Source organism: Panthera onca, chromosome A3 (genome assembly GCF_046562875.1).
Source record: "Panthera onca isolate mPanOnc1 chromosome A3, mPanOnc1 haplotype 2, whole genome shotgun sequence".
NCBI lineage: Eukaryota > Metazoa > Chordata > Mammalia > Carnivora > Felidae > Panthera > Panthera onca.
Window position 1 is genome coordinate 16,327,094 of NC_138341.1, and position 20,475 is coordinate 16,347,568.

At 40.0% G+C, this 20,475-nt stretch overlaps 2 protein-coding genes across 12 annotated transcripts in view; one reads left to right on the top strand and one right to left on the bottom strand.

Moving 5' to 3' along the window:
- LOC132689692 (uncharacterized) overlaps nt 1–20,475 on the top strand; it is a 157,388-nt gene that overhangs the window by 132,851 nt on the left and 4,062 nt on the right. The gene's annotated exons all lie outside the window — the stretch shown is intronic.
- The window catches only part of APOB (apolipoprotein B), a 39,180-nt gene continuing 27,472 nt past the window's right edge, over nt 8,768–20,475 (bottom strand). The window contains exons 26-29 of the mRNA XM_060649559.3: nt 12,833–20,029; nt 12,108–12,222; nt 11,823–12,006; nt 8,768–10,688 (exon numbers count right to left, since the gene is read on the bottom strand). Coding sequence (XP_060505542.1) covers nt 9,060–10,688; nt 11,823–12,006; nt 12,108–12,222; nt 12,833–20,029 — 9,125 coding nt within the window. The 3' untranslated portion in view covers nt 8,768–9,059. The remainder of the gene's footprint in view (nt 10,689–11,822; nt 12,007–12,107; nt 12,223–12,832; nt 20,030–20,475) is intronic.

Below are 20,475 nucleotides of genomic sequence, written 5' to 3' on the forward strand. Positions count from 1 at the left end.
AACAAAATGGAAACGACGACGGCTCGGATTGAAGAGGCAGAGGAGAGAATAGGTGAACTAGAAGATAAAGTTATGGAAAAAGAGGAAGCTGAGAGAAAGAGAGATAAAAAAATCCAGGAGTATGAGGGGAAAATTAGAGAACTAAGTGATACACTAAAAAGAAATAATATACGCATAATTGGTATCCCAGAGGAGGAAGAGAGAGGGAAAGGGGCTGAAGGGGTACTTGAAGAAATTATAGCTGAGAACTTCCCATATCTGGGGAAGGAAAAAGGCATTGAAATCCAAGAGGCACAGAGAACTCCCTTCAGACATAACTTGAATCACTCTTCTGCATGACATATCATAGTGAAACTGGCAAAATACAAGGATAAAGAGAAAATTCTGAAAGCAGCAAGGGATAAACGTGCCCTCACATATAAAGGGAGACCTATAAGACTCGTGACTGATCTCTCTTTTGAAACTTGGCAGGCCAGAAAGGCTTGGCACGATATCTTCAGTGTGCTAAACAGAAAAAATATGCAGCCGAGAATCCTTTATCCAGCAAGTCTGTCATTTAGAATAGAAGGAGAGAGAAAGTTTCTCCCAAACAACAAAAACTGAAGGAATTTGTCACCACTAAACCAGCCCTACAAGAGATCCTAAGGGGGATCCTGTGAGACAAACTACCAGAGACATCACTACAAGCATAAAACATACAGACATCACAATGACTCTAAACCCGTATCTTTCTATAATAACACTGAATGTAAATGGATTAAATGCGCCAACCAAAAGACATAGGGTATCAGAATGGATAAAAAAACAAGACCCATCTATTTGCTGTCTACAAGAGACTCATTTTAGATCTGAGGACACCTTTAGATTGAGAGTGAGGGGATGGAGAATTATTTATCATGCTACTGGAAGCCAAAAGAAAACTGGAGTAGCCATACTTATATCAGACAAACTAGACTTTAAATTAAAGGCTGTAACAAGAGATGAAGAAGGGCATTATATAATAATTACAGGGTCTATCCATCAGGAAGAGCTAACAATTATAAATATCTACGCGCCGAATACCGGAGCCCCCAAATATATAAAACAATTACTCATAAACATAAGCAACCTTATTGATAAGAATGTGGTAATTGCAGGGGACTTTAACACCCCACTTACAGAAATGGATAGATCATCTAGACACACGGTCAATAAAGAAACAAGGGCCCTGAATGATACATTGGATCAGATGGACTTGACAGATATATTTAGAACTCTGCATCCCAAAGCAACAGAATATACTTTCTTCTCGAGTGCACATGGAACATTCTCCAAGATAGATCATATACTGGGTCACAAAACAGCCCTTCATAAGTATACAAGAATTGAAATTATACCATGCATACTTTCAGACCACAATGCTATGAAGCTTGAAATCAACCACAGGAAAAAGTCTGGAAAACCTCCAAAAGCATGGAAGTTAAAGAACACCCTACTAACGAATGAGTGGGTCAACCAGGCAATTAGAGAAGAAATTAAAAAATATATGGAAATAAACGAAAATGAAAATACAACAATCCAAACGCTTTGGGACGCAGCGAAGGCAGTCCTGAGAGGAAAATACATTGCCATCCAGGCCTATCTCAAGAAACAAGAAAAATCCCAAATACAAAATCTAACAGCACACCTAAAGGAAATAGAAGCAGAACAGCAAAGTCAGCCTAAACCCAGCAGAAGAAGAGAAATAATAAAGATCAGAGCAGAAATAAACAATATAGAATCTAAAAAATCTGTAGAGCAGATCAACGAAACCAAATCAAAGAGTTGGTTTTTTGAAAAAATAAACAAAATTGACAAACCTCTAGCCAGGCTTCTCAAAAAGAAAAGGGAGATGACCCAAATAGATAAAATCATGAATGAAAATGGAATGATTACAACCATTCCCTCAGAGATACAAACAATTATCAGGGAATACTATGAAAAATTATATGCCAACAAATTGGACAACCTGGAAGAAATGGACAAATTCCTAAACACCCACACTCTTCCAAAACTCAATCAGGAGGAAATAGAAAGCTTGAACAGACCCAAAACCAGCGAAGAAATTGAATCAGTTATCAAAAATCTCCCAACAAATAAGAGTCCAGGACCAGATGGCTTCCCAGGGGAGTTCTACCAGACGTTTAAAGCAGAGATAATACCTATCCTTCTCAAGCTATTCCAAGAAATAGAAAGGGAAGGAAAACTTCCAGACTCATTCTATGAAGCCAGTATTACTTTGATTCCTAAACCAGACAGAGACCCAGTAAAAAAAGAGAAATACAGGCCAATATCCCTGATGAATATGGATGCAAAAATTCTCAATAAGATACTAGCAAATCGAATTCAACAGCATATAAAAAGAATTATTCACCATGATCAAGTGGGATTCATTCCTGGGATTCAGGGCTGGTTCAACATTCGCAAATCAATCAACGTGATACATCACATTAACAAAAAAAAAGAGAAGAACCATATGATCCTGTCAATCGATGCAGAAAAGGCCTTTGACAAAATCCAGCACCCTTTCTTAATAAAAACCCTGGAGAAAGTCGGGATAGAAAGAACATACTTAAAGATCATAAAAGCCATTTATGAAAAGCCCACAGCTAACATCATCCTCAACGGGGAAAAACTGAGAGCTTTTTCCCTGAGATCAGGAACACGACAGGAATGCCCACTCTCACCACTGTTGTTTAACATAGTGCTGGAAGTTCTAGCATCAGCAATCAGACAACAAAAGGAAATCAAAGGCATCAAAATTGGCAAAGATGAAGTCAAGCTTTCGCTTTTTGCAGATGACATGATATTATACATGGAAAATCTGATAGACTCCACCAAAAGTCTGCTAGAACTGATACATGAATTCAGCAAAGTTGCAGGATACAAAATCAATGTACAGAAATCAGTTGCATTCTTTTTTTTTTTTAATTTTTTTTAACGTTTTTATTTTATTTTTGAGACAGAGAGAGACAGAGCATGAATGGGGGAGGGTCAGAGAGAGGGAGACACAGAATCTGAAACAGGCTCCAGGCTCTGAGCTGTCAGCACAGAGCCCGACGCAGGGCTCGAACTCACGTACTGCGAGATCATGACCTGAGCTGAAGTCGGCCGCCCAACCGACTGAGCCACCCAGGCGCCCCCAGTTGCATTCTTATACACTAACAATGAAGCAACAGAAAGACAAATTGAGAAACTGATCCCATTCACAATTGCACCAAGAAGCATAAAATACCTAGGAGTAAATCTAACCACAGATGTAAAAGATCTGTATGCTGAAAACTATAGAAAGCTTATGAAGGTAATTGAAGAAGATTTAAAGAAATGGAAAGACATTCCCTGTTCATGGATTGGAAGAATAAATATTGTCAAAATGTCAATACTACCCAAAGCTATCTACACATTCAATGCAATCCCAATCAAAATTGCACCAGCATTCTTCTCGAAACTAGAACAAGCAATCCTAAAATTCATATGGAACCACAAAAGGCCCCGAATAGCCAAAGTAATTTTGAAGAAGAAGACCAAAGCAGGAGGCATCACAATCCCAGACTTTAGCCTCTACTACAAAGCTGTCATCATCAAGACAGCATGGTATTGGCACAAAAACAGACACATAGACCAATGGAATAGAATAGAAACCCCAGAACTAGACCCACCAACGTATGGCCAACTCATCTTTGACAAAGCAGGAAAGAACATCCAATGGAAAAAAGACAGTCTCTTTAACAAATGGTGCTGGGAGAACTGGACAGCAACATGCAGAAGATTGAAACTAGACCACTTTCTCACACCATTCACAAAAATAAACTCAAAATGGATAAAGGACCTGAATGTGAGACAGGAAACCATCAAAACCTTAGAGGAGAAAGCAGGAAAAGACCTCTCTGACCTCAGCCGTAGCAATCTCTTACTCGACACATCCCCAAAGGCAAGGGAATTAAAAGCAAAAGTGAATTACTGGGACCTTATGAAGATAAAAAGCTTCTGCACAGCAAAGGAAACAACCAACAAAACTAAAAGGCAACCAACGGAATGGGAAAAGATATTTGCAAAATGACATATCGGACAAAGGGCTAGTATCCAAAATCTATAAAGAGCTCACCAAACTCCACACCCGAAAAACAAATAACCCAGTGAAGAAATGGGCAGAAAACATGAATAGACACTTCTCTAAAGAAGACATCCGGATGGCTAACAGGCACATGAAAAGATGTTCAACGTCGCTCCTCATCAGGGAAATACAAATCAAAACCACACTCAGATATCACCTCACTCCAGTCAGAGTGACCAAAATGAACAAATCAGGAGACGATAGATGCTGGAGAGGATGTGGAGAAACGGGAACCCTCTTGCACTGTTGGTGGGAATGCAAATTGGTGCAGCCGCTCTGGAAAGCAGTGTGGAGGTTCCTCAGAAAATTAAAAATAGACCTACCCTATGACCCAGCAATAGCACTGCTAGGAATTTACCCAAGGGATACAGGAGTACTGATGCATAGGGGCACTTGTACCCCAATGTTTATAGCAGCACTCTCAACAATAGCCAAATTATGGAAAGAGCCTAAATGTCCATCAACTGATGAATGGATAAAGAAATTGTGGTTTATATACACAATGGAATACTACATGGCAATGAGAAAGAATGAAATGTGGCCTTTTGTAGCAACGTGGATGGAACTGGAGAGTGTGATGCTAAGTGAAATAAGCCATACAGAGAAAGACAGATACCATATGGTTTCACCCTTATGTGGATCCTGAGAAACGTAACAGAAACCCATGGGGGAGGGGAAGGAAAAAAAAAAAAAAAGAGGTTAGAGTGGGAGAGAGCCAAAGCATAAGAGACTGTTAAAAACTGAGAACAAACTGAGGGTTGATGGGGGGTGGGAGGGAGGGCAGGGTGGGTGATGGGTATTGAGGAGGGCACCTTTTGGGATGAGCACTGGGTGTTGTATGGAAACCAATTTGACAATAATTTCATGAAAAAAAAAAAGAAAATAGAATTGGCAGGACCACTGGTCTCTTGGTTTTAAAGGGTAGAACTGCATCTCCTTCTTGGGGAGGTTTACACGAAAGATGGATTCTTGGGTGGTAGGCCTTGGACAGGGCGCTGCCCCCAGGCAGAGGGACTGGAGGTTGGGGGAGGATCCTGCAGCAGCTGCTGGATTCCCAGTTTCCTCTTCCCTGCAAGGCAGGCTCTGTCAAGGTCAAAGATGCAGGTTGAAGAGACATCTTGCCTGGCTGTTGTTTCTTCTTAACTAGAAGGATCATGGCAGCTTTGAAAACTACTGAGTCAGATTGTAAATATTGACACCAATTTCCACAGCACCAATTACAGGAGTGGGAAGACTCCCAAAAAGACAGAGAGGCAGTTTAAAGCCTTTGGTAATTAAAATAACACCTGAATAATGCAGTAAAGTCAATGTATCATTGAGAATCAGAGACTGCCCGCTCATGGGGCCTCCTCGGGTAGAGGGGGTGGGGAGCAGGCTTCCTTTAGCTTCAAGACAGGACTATCGTCTAGACATAGGGTGGGAATGGGGACCCCAAGCCTGGGATTTTTTTTCTTTAAGTAATTAAAGAGATTATCCTCTTTCTGAAAAAAAAAAAAAAAAAAGTTAGATGTATATGTTGGTTCAGTCTCAAGATAATACCTAATTAATTGCATGAGAAAAACAAATTCTGTTTTCTTGTTAAGTTTCTAAAGATACCTATAAGGTCATAAAATTAATACAATATTCAGTTAAAATTCTCCTTTGTTGCTATTCCTTTGAATATTGTCTCTCTTGCCCACATCTGCAGCTTAATATCCTGCTAGTTATTTCTGCTTAGGTACACCACTGCAACTTGAAAGTTACCACAGTTGCTTTCCAGCTGTGATAGTCTATGAGTCCATGCCTTACACCAATAATCTGCTCCCAACACATTCCTCCTGTTTCTATTGATGCCCCATGGCTCCTACAGATCATGCAGTTTCAAAATCTCACAACTCTCAAGTGTGCTTTACTCTTTCTTCTTCCTTCTTCTTCTGGTGTCCCCTGTACCCCTTGGTACCCTCTTGGTTCCAGAGATTTGCCAAGGCAGCTCCCTTTCTTATAGCTTTTGAACCCATCCCTTCTGTTCTAAACAATGAGCCCCTTGGTTCTATCAATTAGGACTTCATGATGCTTCTCATATTCTATCCTTTCTCACCATTCCTAGAAACTATGACTTGGGTAACTAAGGCACTCAGCATCTTTCATTTGGACCCTGGCACAGCTTCATATCCGTGTTCATCCCATTACAATTTATCTTGCGTGAATTATCCCATCAGTTTTCTTAAATCACAACTCCTATCACCCTTCCTGCTCCAAAACCCTCATTGGATGCCCTTGTCCAGCAAAGAAGTTACCACCTTTAACTCTGGCTTTTGAGCTCTCTGCAATACTGCCAATCTTGCCTTTCCAATCCCGCCTCCCCTTACTTTTCCTGTGCTCTGGCCACTAGATGATCCAGTGTCTCTCAAACACACCCACCTATTCTTTTTTTCCTCATGTTTTTATTCATGTAGAATACCCTCTCTCCCTTATCACTTGTCAATGTATCTTCAAGATTCATTCCAACATTCTCCATGAAAACTTCTTGATTCTCATTCTTTCCTATTATAGACCCTCGTAGTTGCTTTGTTTATACCCATCAGGAGAGAACACATTCCACCTATGATTGACAAATGGACAGATATCTAGGAACTGCATCTTAATGACCTTTATCTCCTCTCTAGATCCTTTGTGCTTAGCGTATAGAAGCATTTAATGAATGTTTATTGAACCGGATAGGTCTCCTTCCCTCTATTCTATCTCCTTGCCATAAACGCATTTACATTATCACCTAATAATCATGGCACTTCTTATCTGTACAGCATTAAAGATTGCAAAGCTCTTTCATATCTATTATTTCAGCTGACTTTTATGAATAGCCTTTCAAAGACAGGTAGGATAAATACTAGCCTTACTTTGTAGTTAAGAAAATAGGCTCACAGAGGGGAAATAAGTTGTACAAAGCTATAAGCAAATAAGGAATGTAGCCAGTAATTGAACCCAGAGGTGTATCCTGATTTGTAGTAGAAGACCAAAGAAGAAACCAAGCAAAGTCCAAGCCCTCCCAAGTATCTCTTATTCCACCTTTATGGATGGCATAAAGAAGATATTCTAAGCCACCCAGGAGTACCTCATAAAGGGATACCAGTCAGGGAACTGAATAGGTCGCATTGTGCGATTACATGGTCATTTTGAATTTGTGTTTTTTCTTTCTCTCATGCCCTAGATACAGATATTGTTACATGAATACCAGATACCTTGGATTCCTTCTTCCCCTCCAATTTAAGCCATAAGTCAAAACCACCTTTCAGTTTGAACTCTTAGTACATTCTTGCTACTCAGTACATTTTTGCTCATCAGGGAAACTCTCCTAGGACTATGCCTAGGACCACTCATGTGATGCCCTGGGACCTGGGCCTAATTTTCCTCCTGCTATCACATTTGGAACTGAGCCTTAATTTACCCACTCATCAATTCTCTCAACTATCTGTCCATTCATCCATCCATCCATCCATCCATCTATCTACCTGTCCACACATCAGGTGGACATCCATTGAATCAATGCCATCCATTGATTGATTATCCAACAGACTTTCCCTGAGTACAAGATTCATCACTACCATATATTCTACCTCCTTAGGACTCTTTCTGGCTCCTCAGTTCCAAAGAATCCTGTTAAGACAGAAATACGCTAATGTGTTTTTCTTTTACAGGTAATGCTTGTGTATTTTAACAGTGAGCTTCATGAAGGGAATGTGAAAGCTTTATGAAATATGGTGGAGGTTGAAGGCGTTTTTGGATGTAAAGGATCTTTTCCAAACAAACCTCATATAGGATTTGGAGGGGCTAGTAATCTCCAATTTCCTACTCCCCAAAGGTCACACCCTTCTTTTGTTATTCAACACTGTTGAAAGGAAAGGTATAGCTAACCTTCCTGAAGATATTAGTGATGGTTGTCCTGCATAGGTTCTTTGTAGCTTTCCCTTAATAGATCTCAGTTTGGATGCTCTGCCTGGGGGTTGCCAGTGTTTAAAAACAGAGCTTGAGATAAGTGGATGTGGCAGGAGAAATCCTTGGGTTTTGATTATACTTTGGATCGTTAGATATTAAATGTGGAGAAATGAGGAAATTCAAGAACATAAATGTATGCTTGATCCCAGAAATGTTAGGAGTACATATCCCCCTGCCCCCTTTTCCACACTTACTTTCTGTGCCTTGAATGGATCCTGGCTAAGCTGCAGGGAGACGTCTGAGGTCCCTATTATCATGAAGCCCTGGGGGCCAGGACTTCCTAGTCATCCTTTCTCAATTTCTGGCAGGCTAAGTGAAATAAAAAGCCTGTTGGTTGATCTCAGCCTAGCAGAGAGCCTTGCCTGGAAAGAGCAGACTGTGGGTGAAGAAGACTGTGCAGCACATGAAGACAAATGAGATGCTTCTTGGGATCAAATTATGTGAAAGCTTTTGCAAATAGTTTTTCCTTTTCAGTTGGCAAATACAATTCCTGATATTGGTTACCTTTTTATTTTTTTAGGTGGCAAAATATTTCTCTCCTCAAATTCTCCCTTCCCCTTTTATTCTATTACTCTAAACTCAGTATGTATTCTTTGACAGGTTTTGAAATGCCAGACATTTGTTATCTTTCAATATGATTGAGCCAAATTGAGTGCTATGATACACAATAAAGAATTCATTTATTTGTTTTCCCTCCCCCAAGTTTAGTAAAACAACTCAGATACTGATTTTCTTTAACTTGCAAAAAATGTTATTTCCCAGAGTTCAGAGACCTTTAGCGATCTGATGCCAGCTTCAGTGCAGACCCAGTTCATGTGTGCTTCTGCTTATAGTCAGCTGCTTGCCACGAGGCTGGCTCACTGTATAGTTATATTAATACATACAGTTTGAGTTTTTCCCCTACTATATTAAAGTTTAATAGGAACGGAAGAATAAATGAGAATTGCATAAGAAATTAAAAGGTGATAGTAAATTCTCCTGGAGAAACCTTTGTGGAGGGGATCATGTTATTGACTGTGGCCGATTGTAGCTCTTTCAGTAATTCAGTGATATATCTCAGAAACATGTGGTATGTTTGAGTGGACAGGTCAATCAATCTTTTGGACTCAGTAATGAATTTTTCATAGTAATCAGAGAGTTGGTCTGAAAAATCCTGTAGTTTATATCTGAACTGCTGGTGGTAATCAGAAATGATTTCCTTCATTGCAGTGGCCTGGCTTTTAATTATTTCCTGAGCACTGGTAGAAAGCTCTGCAATCTTCTCTTTCCCTTTTCCATCTGCATCAGTAAGGATGCTAAGGTATTCCTGGATATCTTTCTGCACAAACTGCTCAACTTGATTTGAGAGTTCGGAAATCAAACCAGCAGTACTGATAGTGTATTTGGAATGGAAGTCCATAAGGACATCCACTAGGTTCTTGATCAAGCTGATGATCTTTTCTTCAAGTTCATAATACCTTGATGTCCAGCTGACCACAGTTGGATCAACGTATTCTTTGTGAAGATCCTTTATGAGCTGATGGAGCTGTTGTAACTGTTGAGAAGCTTCCTGGAGTTGGTTTTGGACAAGTTCATTAAACTTGTCAAAGTTAATTTTCAGGAATGTAAAAGCAGTTGGAATATATTTTTTGAAGATTCTATTGATCACGTGTTGAATATCATTAATGAGATAAGTAAATTTCTTTCCCTTTAAGTGTTGAATTTCTTCTTCTATCTCTTGGAAAGCTCTTTCTAAATATCTCTGAAGATGACTTAGCATCTCTGTAGTCTTGATAGACTGAAGGTTATTAAGTGCATCCTGGATATTTTGTGATAAAGATTTCAACAGGTTCCCAAACTCCAAGACAACATCTCTTAGTTTATAGCTCTCTGAATTAAAAGGAAATTTAATCTCTACATCCTTGATTAGCTCAGATTTCTCCATCAGGTCTTGGAAATAGGAAAACAGTATTTCTAACCCACTATGGATTTTTGAATATACCTGTGACAGCACCTGCCCTACTTCCCTCATGACCATAGTGAAGAGTTCATCTCTAGAATATGTCCCGGCTTTTCCTGGGAGCTGGAATCTGGTGAACTTTAGGAAGTCAATCAATGAGTCAACCTGATGACTGACTATGTCTTTGTATTCCTGAGTAACTCCCATTAATCTCTCAAACACCTTATTCTGGAGTCCCTGGAAATCAGCTTGGCCCTCCTGAGCCAACAGTTCACGGTACAGATCCTGGGCCTTTTCCTTCCACTGCTGGTAGGTTCTAGTGGTGGCCCTGGCTACCCTCTGGAGCCCCATATCCACCTCATCAGTCTGCCTCATGGTGCTTTGATAGGCCCACTCAGCACTGTTCTGCAGACTTCTTCTCAATTTTAAAGAAGCATCTCTCAGATTGAGTCCTGTGTACTCCTGGTGATACTTGTTGGCATAGTCATAAAGGACCCCGGTGGCCTTGGGCACATTGTCTTTGAGAGAGCTTAGTAGTTCAGACACTGCCTCTTCTTCCCAGCTGACTTTGATCTGACTTTTATCATCAGATTCCTGGTACCTCCACTCAGTTTTGAATATGTTGAGTTTTTTATCCAGAGAGGACTAAAACCAGAAAAAAAGGGATGATAAGAAGATGTTTTCAATTATCCTGATTACATAATATACTATAGTGAAACTTCATTAGCAGTTAAAAGTAAAGATCAGAGGATCTTTCATATTCTGAAGGGGGTTTATCTTTAACATGTCAGTTCATGTGTTTGTCTTATGGTTAAACAAGTTCACTGCTGTTAATTCCTCTTTATCATATGCCTCAAAAAGAATAAAATTATGCATGGCATTTACATAGTAACACTTAACATTAAGGCTTTCTTAGAACCAAAGATTATAAAAGGAGGAGGAGGGAGGGGAGGAAAAGGAGGAAAAGGGGGAAGAGGAGGAAAAAGTGGAGAGACAGGAGAAGTAGAAAAAAGGAAAAATCCCAGAGCTCATCTAGCAGAGCCCTAGAATACCAGTATCAGGAGCCATTCATTCTCCAAACTTATGACAAACTTTAGCAGTAGAACCTGATTGCTTCTTCTTTACTAATAGCATCTTTGATTTGGCCCAGCAGAGCTTGTAGAGTATATCAGAGAAATTTGGCATATCTGAACTAACACTTCTATTGTGGGGAAGAATTCTGAAGCCTCAAATACTTTGGAAACCACTATTTGAAAAATGTATTCAGCACATGGCAGACTTTGCTCATGATTTAGGTGATGAGACATAACCTCATCTTTCTTTTTTTTTTAATTTAATGTTTATTTATTTTTGAGAGACACACACACACAATGCGAGCAGGACAGGGGCAGAGAGAGAGGGAGACACAGAATCTGAAGTAGGCTTCAGTCCTGCTGTCAGCACAGAGCCTGATGCGAGGCTCAAACTCACTAACCACAAGATCGTGACTTAAGCCAAAGTTGGATGCTTAACTGATAGAGCCATCCAGGTGCTCCATAACCTCATCTTTATAAATTTGCCGAAAACTAATAAAATAATTGTGGAAATAGGATTGAGTGTGCATCTAATTATAATCAATAAAACCATTGTAATACATTCTGGAGAATAGTTTCTCAGAGAAAAAGTTGAACCTGCTCATTGCTTGGTTTCATCTACTTTGGGAAAGCCTGGAGAGGCTTTCTGATCTGCCCAAATTCTCTACTCACTCTTGGGGTGAGTAATCCATTAGATGGGACTCACCTGAGGGCGGTAGTACAAGTTCCATTTTAAGGTATTGTTATTGCCTTCCAAGTCCAAGGCCACAGTGCCTATGGCTGGGGAGGACACTGAGGAGGAGAGGCTGTTCTTATTTAGTTGGTAGTGCAGATGGACATCAGTGAATGTTGGGCTGGTGATGTCGAGGCGAATGTCTTCTTTCCAGTCCCTGAAAGGAGGAAAGCAGATGTGCCATCATGAAAGGGGTATGGACATGGAAAAAATCAGAATGATTTGAAAAGGCATAAGATTTCCACAAAAGTTCCATACCAAAGTCCTTGATATTTGTTATCTTCTTTATATTCCGCACTGATGTCATGGTGTGCGAATGTTCCCTTTGGCCTATAGAATAACACGCCATCTTCAATTTTGTGTGTTCCCACAACTGTAGAGGAGAGATGTTATATTTCATTAGATTAGTAACCGCAGGACATAAGTATTTTCATTGTAAAAGCCAGGAGAATTCTATCTTAACTATATGCTTTCCATATTTGAAACATGCAGCCCACATTTAAGAAAAAAATAGAAGGAGAGGCGCCTGGGTGGGCCGCCGACTTCGGCTCAGGTCATGATCTTGCGGTCCGTGAGTTCGAGCCCCGTGTTGGGCTCTGTGCTGACAGCTCAGAGCCTGGAGCCTGTTTCGGATTCTGTGTCTCCCTCTCTCTGACCCTCCCCCGTTCATGCTCTGTCTCTCTCTGTCTCAAAAATAAATAAACGTTAAAAAAAAAAAAAAAGAAAAAAATAGAAGGAGATATTATTGGTCCTAAAAAATCATCATAGAAAAAAATATACTTTCTTTGAATCTATTCCTCTTGAATGCCAGTAGGTTTTCTACAGGGTGGTTTTTACGTGTGGGGTATGTATCTTTCTCTCTTTTTAAAATTTTGCTATGGAGAGTAATTGTGCTGCCGGTCATATACAATATGTTCTTATTTATTCACAACTCTCATTGCAAATATATAGCATCTAGAAGAGGAGTCAGGACATTTTCTTACCATTTAGATCATATTCCAGGAACTGAATGGTTGAACTGCACGTGGAATTCAGGAATGTTTCAACGTATTCTACTTTGTTTTTCAAACCAGTGCTCCAAGTAGCATTATACAGGGGAGAGGCCACTCCAAAATGTGCAGTCAGTGCTCCAAAGGAGGGTATGAAAATTCCAGCAGGTACAGAGAACTTGATGGAAGGAATCTCAATAGTCTGCTCAGGCATGGTAATAGCTGGCAACTCAAAGTCTGCAATCTTGCTGGCCACCTCATTTAGATACTCAACAGCACTGCCAACTGAAATACTTTTTGGAAGGGTGAATTGGGACACAGTTAACTGAGATGCAGGTATAGTTATTTCAAAAAAGGGAACTGAGGCATCTTCTGGTTCAGAATATTTTGTTAACACATCAACTTTGGGGAATTTCACTTTGGGTAGTGTTGGTATACTGAGGGCAAATGGCAAAGTGCTTAGCTTCTTGTAGATTTTTATTTCACTGAAATCAAGTGTGTAGGATGGAACCTGAAGATCAGTAAATGGGACTTGGAATGTAGGTATGACAAGACCTGAACTTAGGCCATTTAATTTCAGTCCGGGAACAATGAATTTATCAGCCAATTCTTGCACAGGGACAGAGAAATGATAGCCATTGGGGTTTTTCGTGTACACGAGAGAAGTCGAAGCATGAAGATATTGTTTTCTATCAATGCTGGTGGTTACATCTAGCTTTAGGAGGTCCCATAAGCTCTTGTCATAAACTGGTAGGGCAATGTCTTTGAGGAACCACAGAGACACTTTTAAGGAACTTGCAATGTCAAGGCGTGCTTCTTCTTGGTCATTGGAAAGGTGTACATTGTTCTGGAAAAACCCAGAATGAACCTGGACCTCACTTTTCCAGCTGACCTTCTGATGCTCAGAGTTAGCATTCAGGGACACATCCTGGCCAAGGTAATTGATATCAAGGAGGGAATTGGGCTGACTTGCACGGACCTGAACAAGGGCTGACATTTTCCATGGGGAGAGTTCCAGGGTGGCTTTGCTTGTATGCTCTCCAGATGTTAAAAAGAAGCCCTCTAGCTGTAAATGGTTTTTCGTATTGTGTTCCCAGATGGCATAGATGCGTCGGATAGTGGCTTCTCCAGCAAAATTTTCTTTTACTTCAAGGTTCCAGATACCATCGACTTTGGAAGCCCCTTGCAGCTTCACTAAAGACCTAGTACTCTTGGAATTCAAATAAGTGCTGGCCTCACTGGCAATAGTTCCTGAATATTCCCGTGAAAGGACTGAACCCTTGATATCTCCTTTGGTAGATGACTCAACAGAAAAGTAAGAGGTAAGGCTTTCTAAAATGAGCTTGTGGTCAACTGCCCCAGTAGCAGTAGAGTAAAGTTTGGGAGAATTGAAATCATATGTTAACCCAATGGATGAAGAGATAGTAGGCTTTGACTTGGTATTTCCATTAAGTTCTTGTTTGAAATTCATTTTCAAAATGGGAATTTGGACTTTTGCAGATGTTGTCACTGATGCTTCCATGCTTTTCTTGGTCAGACTAATAGTACTGTCATGATTGCCTTCCATGAATTTATTACTCAGAGACAAAGCTGTGGCTAGCTTTAAGCCTCTTTTCCTTGTCAAACTTGAGGTGCCCTCTAATTTGTACTCCAGTGTGTCAGTGACGGAAGAAGAGGAAGTAACAAAATGAGCAACAATATCTGACTGGTTATAAAGTCCAGCATTGGCATTCAGTGTGATGACACTTGACTTAAAGGAAAAGTCATAGGTAATATTGCCCATGGCTGGAATTAAAATATTGTTTGGGGTACTCACTGCCTGGAAACCTTTTACATAAAAAGGGATTGGGATGGAATGCTTGTCTTTGTTTTTCTTATACTGAGCATTTACACTTAAATCAAACGATTGCTTTGTTGTCTTCAAGAATTCCTTCAAGCCTGTTTTTTCCCATAAGGAGAAATCTTTCACCTGAGGAGTTGTGAGCATTGTGTAAGGTAGAGTCATTTCAGGAATTGTTAGAGGAATGTTCAGAAAATCCAGATTGGCTTCTCCATTTATTCCTACGTGGGCCTCAATGCTGTTCTCATTGTTTCCAGCAGAGAAGTTTTGATGGTACTTATACTGATTGAACCTGGCACTTGCTTGCCAGCTTGCTTGCTGGGCACTAGGACTCAAAAACAGTGCATAATTATTCAGGAAGTCTACCTTCCCTATCAATTTTAATGGAAAACTAACTTTCAAATTCCCTTCATTGTTTGTGGATGCAGTAATCTCAAATGGCTGTGCTGTAAAGAAAAGAGAATTTTTCAAAGTTCCAATAACTTTTCCATTTAAATGAGCGTCATGGTTACCAGTTATCTCTGCCTTCCTTTCTCCAAGCAATGCTGTACCTTTAGCAGCTAGAACACTGCGGCCCACATACTGGGATTCAACCTGTGACTGGATTTCAAATTTAGAAAAGTCGAGGAAGCCAGATTCATAAACCAAGTTTTGGCTTAGTCTTAGATGCTTGCTACTGATCTTATTAGACAATCCAAAGGATGTGATGGGTCCTTCCACAGTAAAGCTAACTTGTGATTCATGTGCTCCTTCATCTGAGAATGTCTGGTGGGCCCATTTCCATGACCCTATTCCAGAAGAAGTCCATGCTATGTGTCCAGCTTCCAACAGGGTTTTGATTTCATTACGCAGCTCAGCCTGGCTGGAGAAGTCCAATTTGGGGATGTTCAATTTGTGGAAGTACTTTGTGTTGCTGTCCAAAGTAAGCTGATTGTTTATCCTGACAAGCACACCATTACTAAATTCCAGCATATTTTTTTCTGTGTGTAAACCCGCCACTGTATTTGATTTTCCCTCAACAGCATTTCCAAAAAACAGCACTTCACTCTCATGCTCTGTTTTTATGTACTTGCTGGAGAACCTCATGGATTGCTTCATAACCAGTGGATTAATATTAGAGTCTGAAAGCTGTCCATTGGCTTGAAAATCAAAATTGAGAACTTCTAATTTGGACTCTCCTTTGGCAGTGATGGAAGCTGCGATCTCCGCCTTGTTCCCTGAAGTAGTTGCATTCTGAATGTTGGCATTTGCATCTAATACGAAAAGGGGAGATTGGATTTTCAAAATGCCATGCAGCTTACCAAAAGAAGGGACTTCAACTGTGTGTGACAGGTGGGGAAGCTGAAATTCTGGTATGTGAAGGTCAGGAATTTGGTAATTTTTTAAATCAAGATTTGGGATTATGAATTCTGGAATTGCAATTTCTGGAAAATAGAAGTCTGGCACAGTGATTCCAGCAAGAATGGTGTCCAACCCCTTCAGATCCCTCAGGTATATTTCCGGAACTGGCCACTGCAGCTCACTGGACAGCATTTGGTCAATGGTTCTGATGATCTTAACTTTTATTTCTACCAAGTCAATTGTAAAAGAAGGAACATGGAATGTGTTAAGGACAGTAAACTCTGGTGTGGCAAACCTGGATGGGATTTTTATATCTTTCAAACTTTTGAAGTTGATCTGAACTGATGGAATCTTCAAATCTGTCAGGGGGACTATGATGTCAGGAGTCTGATATGTAGCTTCCTGAAGAGCACGGAGACTGACTTCAAAGGCAGGGATGGTCCCAAAGATGGTCTGGATTTCAGGAATAGTGAACCCTTGTTCTACCAATGCTTTCAGGTTTCCAGCCCAGTCTTGGAGAGAATACTGTTCTGCAAAGTCAGTAAGGTTCTTAGCAGCGAGACTCCACCAATCAGAAATATAAGTGACAAGTGTGCTGTAAACCTGGCCAACCAGGGACAGATATCGCTGAACTTCCTGCTGAATGTCCATTTGATACACTCTGTCTCGTATATCTTCCAGAGTCTCTTGGAATTTGGCTTTCATGGAAGTTAAAAATACTGCACTTAAAGCCTCCTGTAACCAATCAAAGAATAAGGTTATTTGGATGTCCTTTGTGTTTTCCAGATGGACTGAGACCATGGCCTTGATGTCCTCCACAAACAGTGTTAGTGCTATAGCTTTCTCTGAAAGTGCCAGGGCCTGGATTTCACCATTGATTCTCTGAGTCACTTCGCAGATTTTGTTATTGGTTTCATCTACAAACTGGTGATAATCAAATGACCTTAATTTCTTTATCAACATGTCAAGGAATCTGTTTACTTCTTCAATGATTTTTTTAAAAGACAGTGCTTTAAGTTGCTTGATAGCATCATCAATAAGCCTAACCAATTTCTCAAAGTGATCTTTTATGTTAACTTGTTGTAAGACATTACTTAGCTTCTCAACAGTCTCCTTCAACTGATATTTATGGGCCAACTGTACTGATGTATCCATTAAAACCTGCATGTGTTGGTCTATTTTATACATCTTAATTAACTTATGGACCTTGGCTCCAAAAGCATTGATTTTGTCAACTACTACAAAGTCTTCCATGAGATGGATAACATAGTATTTGATGTGCTCAATAATTTCTTTTACTCTTTGAAATGGAATTGTAGTTCTCAACTTATGTAAAAGAACTCTAACATCCATAGCCTCAACCTGTTGTTTTAACTGTTCAGCAAGGTGCCGCATGTCTACATTCTGAATCTGTGTCTTGAGCTGTTGCAATTTTTCTTGCATCTGGATTCTGATTTGATACCTAGTATCCGCATTTTGAATCCAAGATGCAGGACTACTTCCAATAATGTTAAAATCAATCTTTTCAATAAACAAATACACATCATGGATTGTTTTTACTAAATTTTCATGGATATGGTAATGTTCATCAAGAGTTTTTAATTTTTCAATGATTTGATCAATAATCTCAGCAATAGCTGTTTTAAAATCATGTAAATCATAATTATCTTTAATATACTGATCAAATTGTATCACATATGTTTGTAGTTGAGATAGTTTTTCATTGAGGTTGATTTTGGTATTGTTCAATGCAATTTGTAGATCATTTTCTGTCATTCTGTAATTTTTTGTGAAAGCACTTAGTTTTTCCTTGGCACTCACAACTTGACTCTCCCAATTGAATGCATTCAGATAATCATTAACTTGCTGTGGGAGTTTGTCCAAGGCTTCTCTGTATTTCGTCATAAATTGATCAATATTGATGATTTTCAATTCTCTCTGTATGGTTTCCAGTGCCATTATAATGACCATTCGTTTCTTCTCAAAATATTCTGGCAAGATTTTAAAGAATGGGAAGTTGATGGTGTGAACATCTTGATTCTTATCATATTTTACAAAAGCAACAACAGTGAATTCCTGAGGCTGGTCAATAGCATCCCTCATCCCTAAAGCATCGATTACGTTGGTGGGTTCACTGAGGAAAAACGGCACTTGAATTGAGAAGTCTAGCATGGCAAAGTCAGCCAGGGCTTGTCCTCTAAGCTCCACACCAACTTTGTCTTTTGTATTGTAAGCATCAAAGTCTTGGCTGTATTCATTTTCGTTCAGCTGGGTCTTGAGTTTCCAGGTGGCTGTCTGCTCAGCCGGAGTGAGCAGGGCACTGACTTTGTGATCAAGAGAAGCACTGATGCTGCTTTTCAATGGAAGATGGTGATTTGTGGATCCTTTGTAATCATGAGAGACAGTAAGGGCCAGAGGTTCTGCTTTCAACAGGAATTTGCTATACAGCTGACCAGTATGCTCTCCCCAGAAACTTAGTTTTCCATTGCCATTTGTATGTGCGTCGATGGTCATTGTAAATGGCGCCATTGCAGAGTGAAAAACGTTGCTGAAATGGAGTGAATCAGAATTGTAGTTTGTACTGATGTCAATGGCTGAAGCCAGCCCAGCGATGTTTGTGTTGAGCCGATGGCTGAACTCTGTACCCTGCACCTTAGCTACGGTGTCTGTCTTATAACTTGTGGATAAGTCAGCATAAGAAATGGTGTAGATGTGTTTTATTTCATTATTTTGGTAGACTCCTTTTATGTTCCCACCCACATTCAGCTTCAGGGGCTCTAGTCGTAATTTCCCACTGTTGGTTAGATCCAGAGCACTGAATTTCAGGTCATTGTTTAAAGTAGTTACAAGAGAATAGGGCTGTAGCTGTAAGTTAAAATTTTGCTTATAAAACTTGTCAGAGCTATAAATGTTGTCAAGTTTTGAAGAGAAGTCCAGTGACAACCCTGCGATGTTCAGGTTGTTCGTGTGGTCAAGCTTCATTTCAGCATAAGAGCCCATCATGTCATTTGAAAGCTTAAGTCCCTCTTGGCTGATTTTGAAGTTAAAGATATTTTTGCTGTCAAGACCCAAAATCATGGCCTGATAAACACTTCCCAAGGACACCTCTGTGAGGGCAGCTTTTCCATCTAGGCTGAATTTTGCATTGTGTTCCCTGAAGCGGCCATTCGTTGTTAGTCTCACAGATGCTCCAGAGGGGCCAAGTGCCGCATTCAGCTCATTCTCCAGCACCAGTGGACTATACCTCAAGTTACTCGTTGCACTGGTAGACATTCCATCTCGGGTAATCCTTAGTGTTGCTTTGTGAACACCACTATTACTTTTGTCAGTGCCCAAAATATCAGCATTTAATTCAAGGCCATGGGAATTGAGTGTTCCAGAAAGTAGGGTGAAGAATCTCAATGACTTGTAATCAGCCTGATACTCAGAACGTAGCAATGCATTTTGCTCAGAGAAGGTGAGATCTATTTTGTTAGAAGTGGCAAAGTCCTCGTACTTCCCATCTGTGTCAGATTTCATAGTCAGCTCATAGTTCTCATATTTTAGGGAAGCAGTATTTTTAATGATGCCACCTTGCAGATTCGAGGTGGAGGTTAAGGAGACAATTCCATCCTCATATCTTCCTGTTATCTGGTTGGTGCCCTGGAGGTAGGAGGAGTTAAACCTCAGGTTGGACTCTCCACTTAACTGGCCAGTGGTAGAATCCTTCTGATAAGATAGATCATATGTGCCTTTGGCATGGAATGAAGAGACTCTGAGCTGCCCATCAATCTTGACTTCCTTGACATACAAATGATGTTTCCTTTTTGAGTCCACATGTACTGAAGCAGACATCTGAGGACCCCAGGCACTAGAAGCATAAAATGTTAGCAAGCTTTTTGAGACTGGATTGTTTCTAATTTTTTCTGTGTGGCTGAATACCATCTTTGAATCCAGAAATTTGTGGTGTAGAGACCCATCATATGACAATGTGAATGTATTCTTGTGGTCATATGTTGTTTCTCCAGATCCTGACATAAAAATTAAAACACATTAGTTACATTAAGTAATAAAATTTCCAGAGCAATTTCTATGTTCAGAGTCTTTCAATAATAAAGTCCCCCTCCACTCCCACCAACCAAAATAAATAAACTTCCACTGATCTGGGTTAGTTGTGCAAGTCTCCTTCATTGATAACACAAGCATAAAATCTGAAAGCAAAAGACTTCCCTGACCACCGCAGATCTTGTTGGGTTCCCTTATCAAGGGCTTCTCTGTGCCTTATACTTATCCACTGTACCCTATCATGGCACCTCCTACGTTGAATTTTCATTGCCAGGTTAGCTATCTGCTTTCTCTGTTACTGCCCTAGTAGGATACTTGGTACATATTATATGCTTAATAAATACTTCTATTAGATGAATGAATAAATAGGCTCCCAAGTAGCAAGGAAAACATCTGAAAGAAAGCCCAAGTC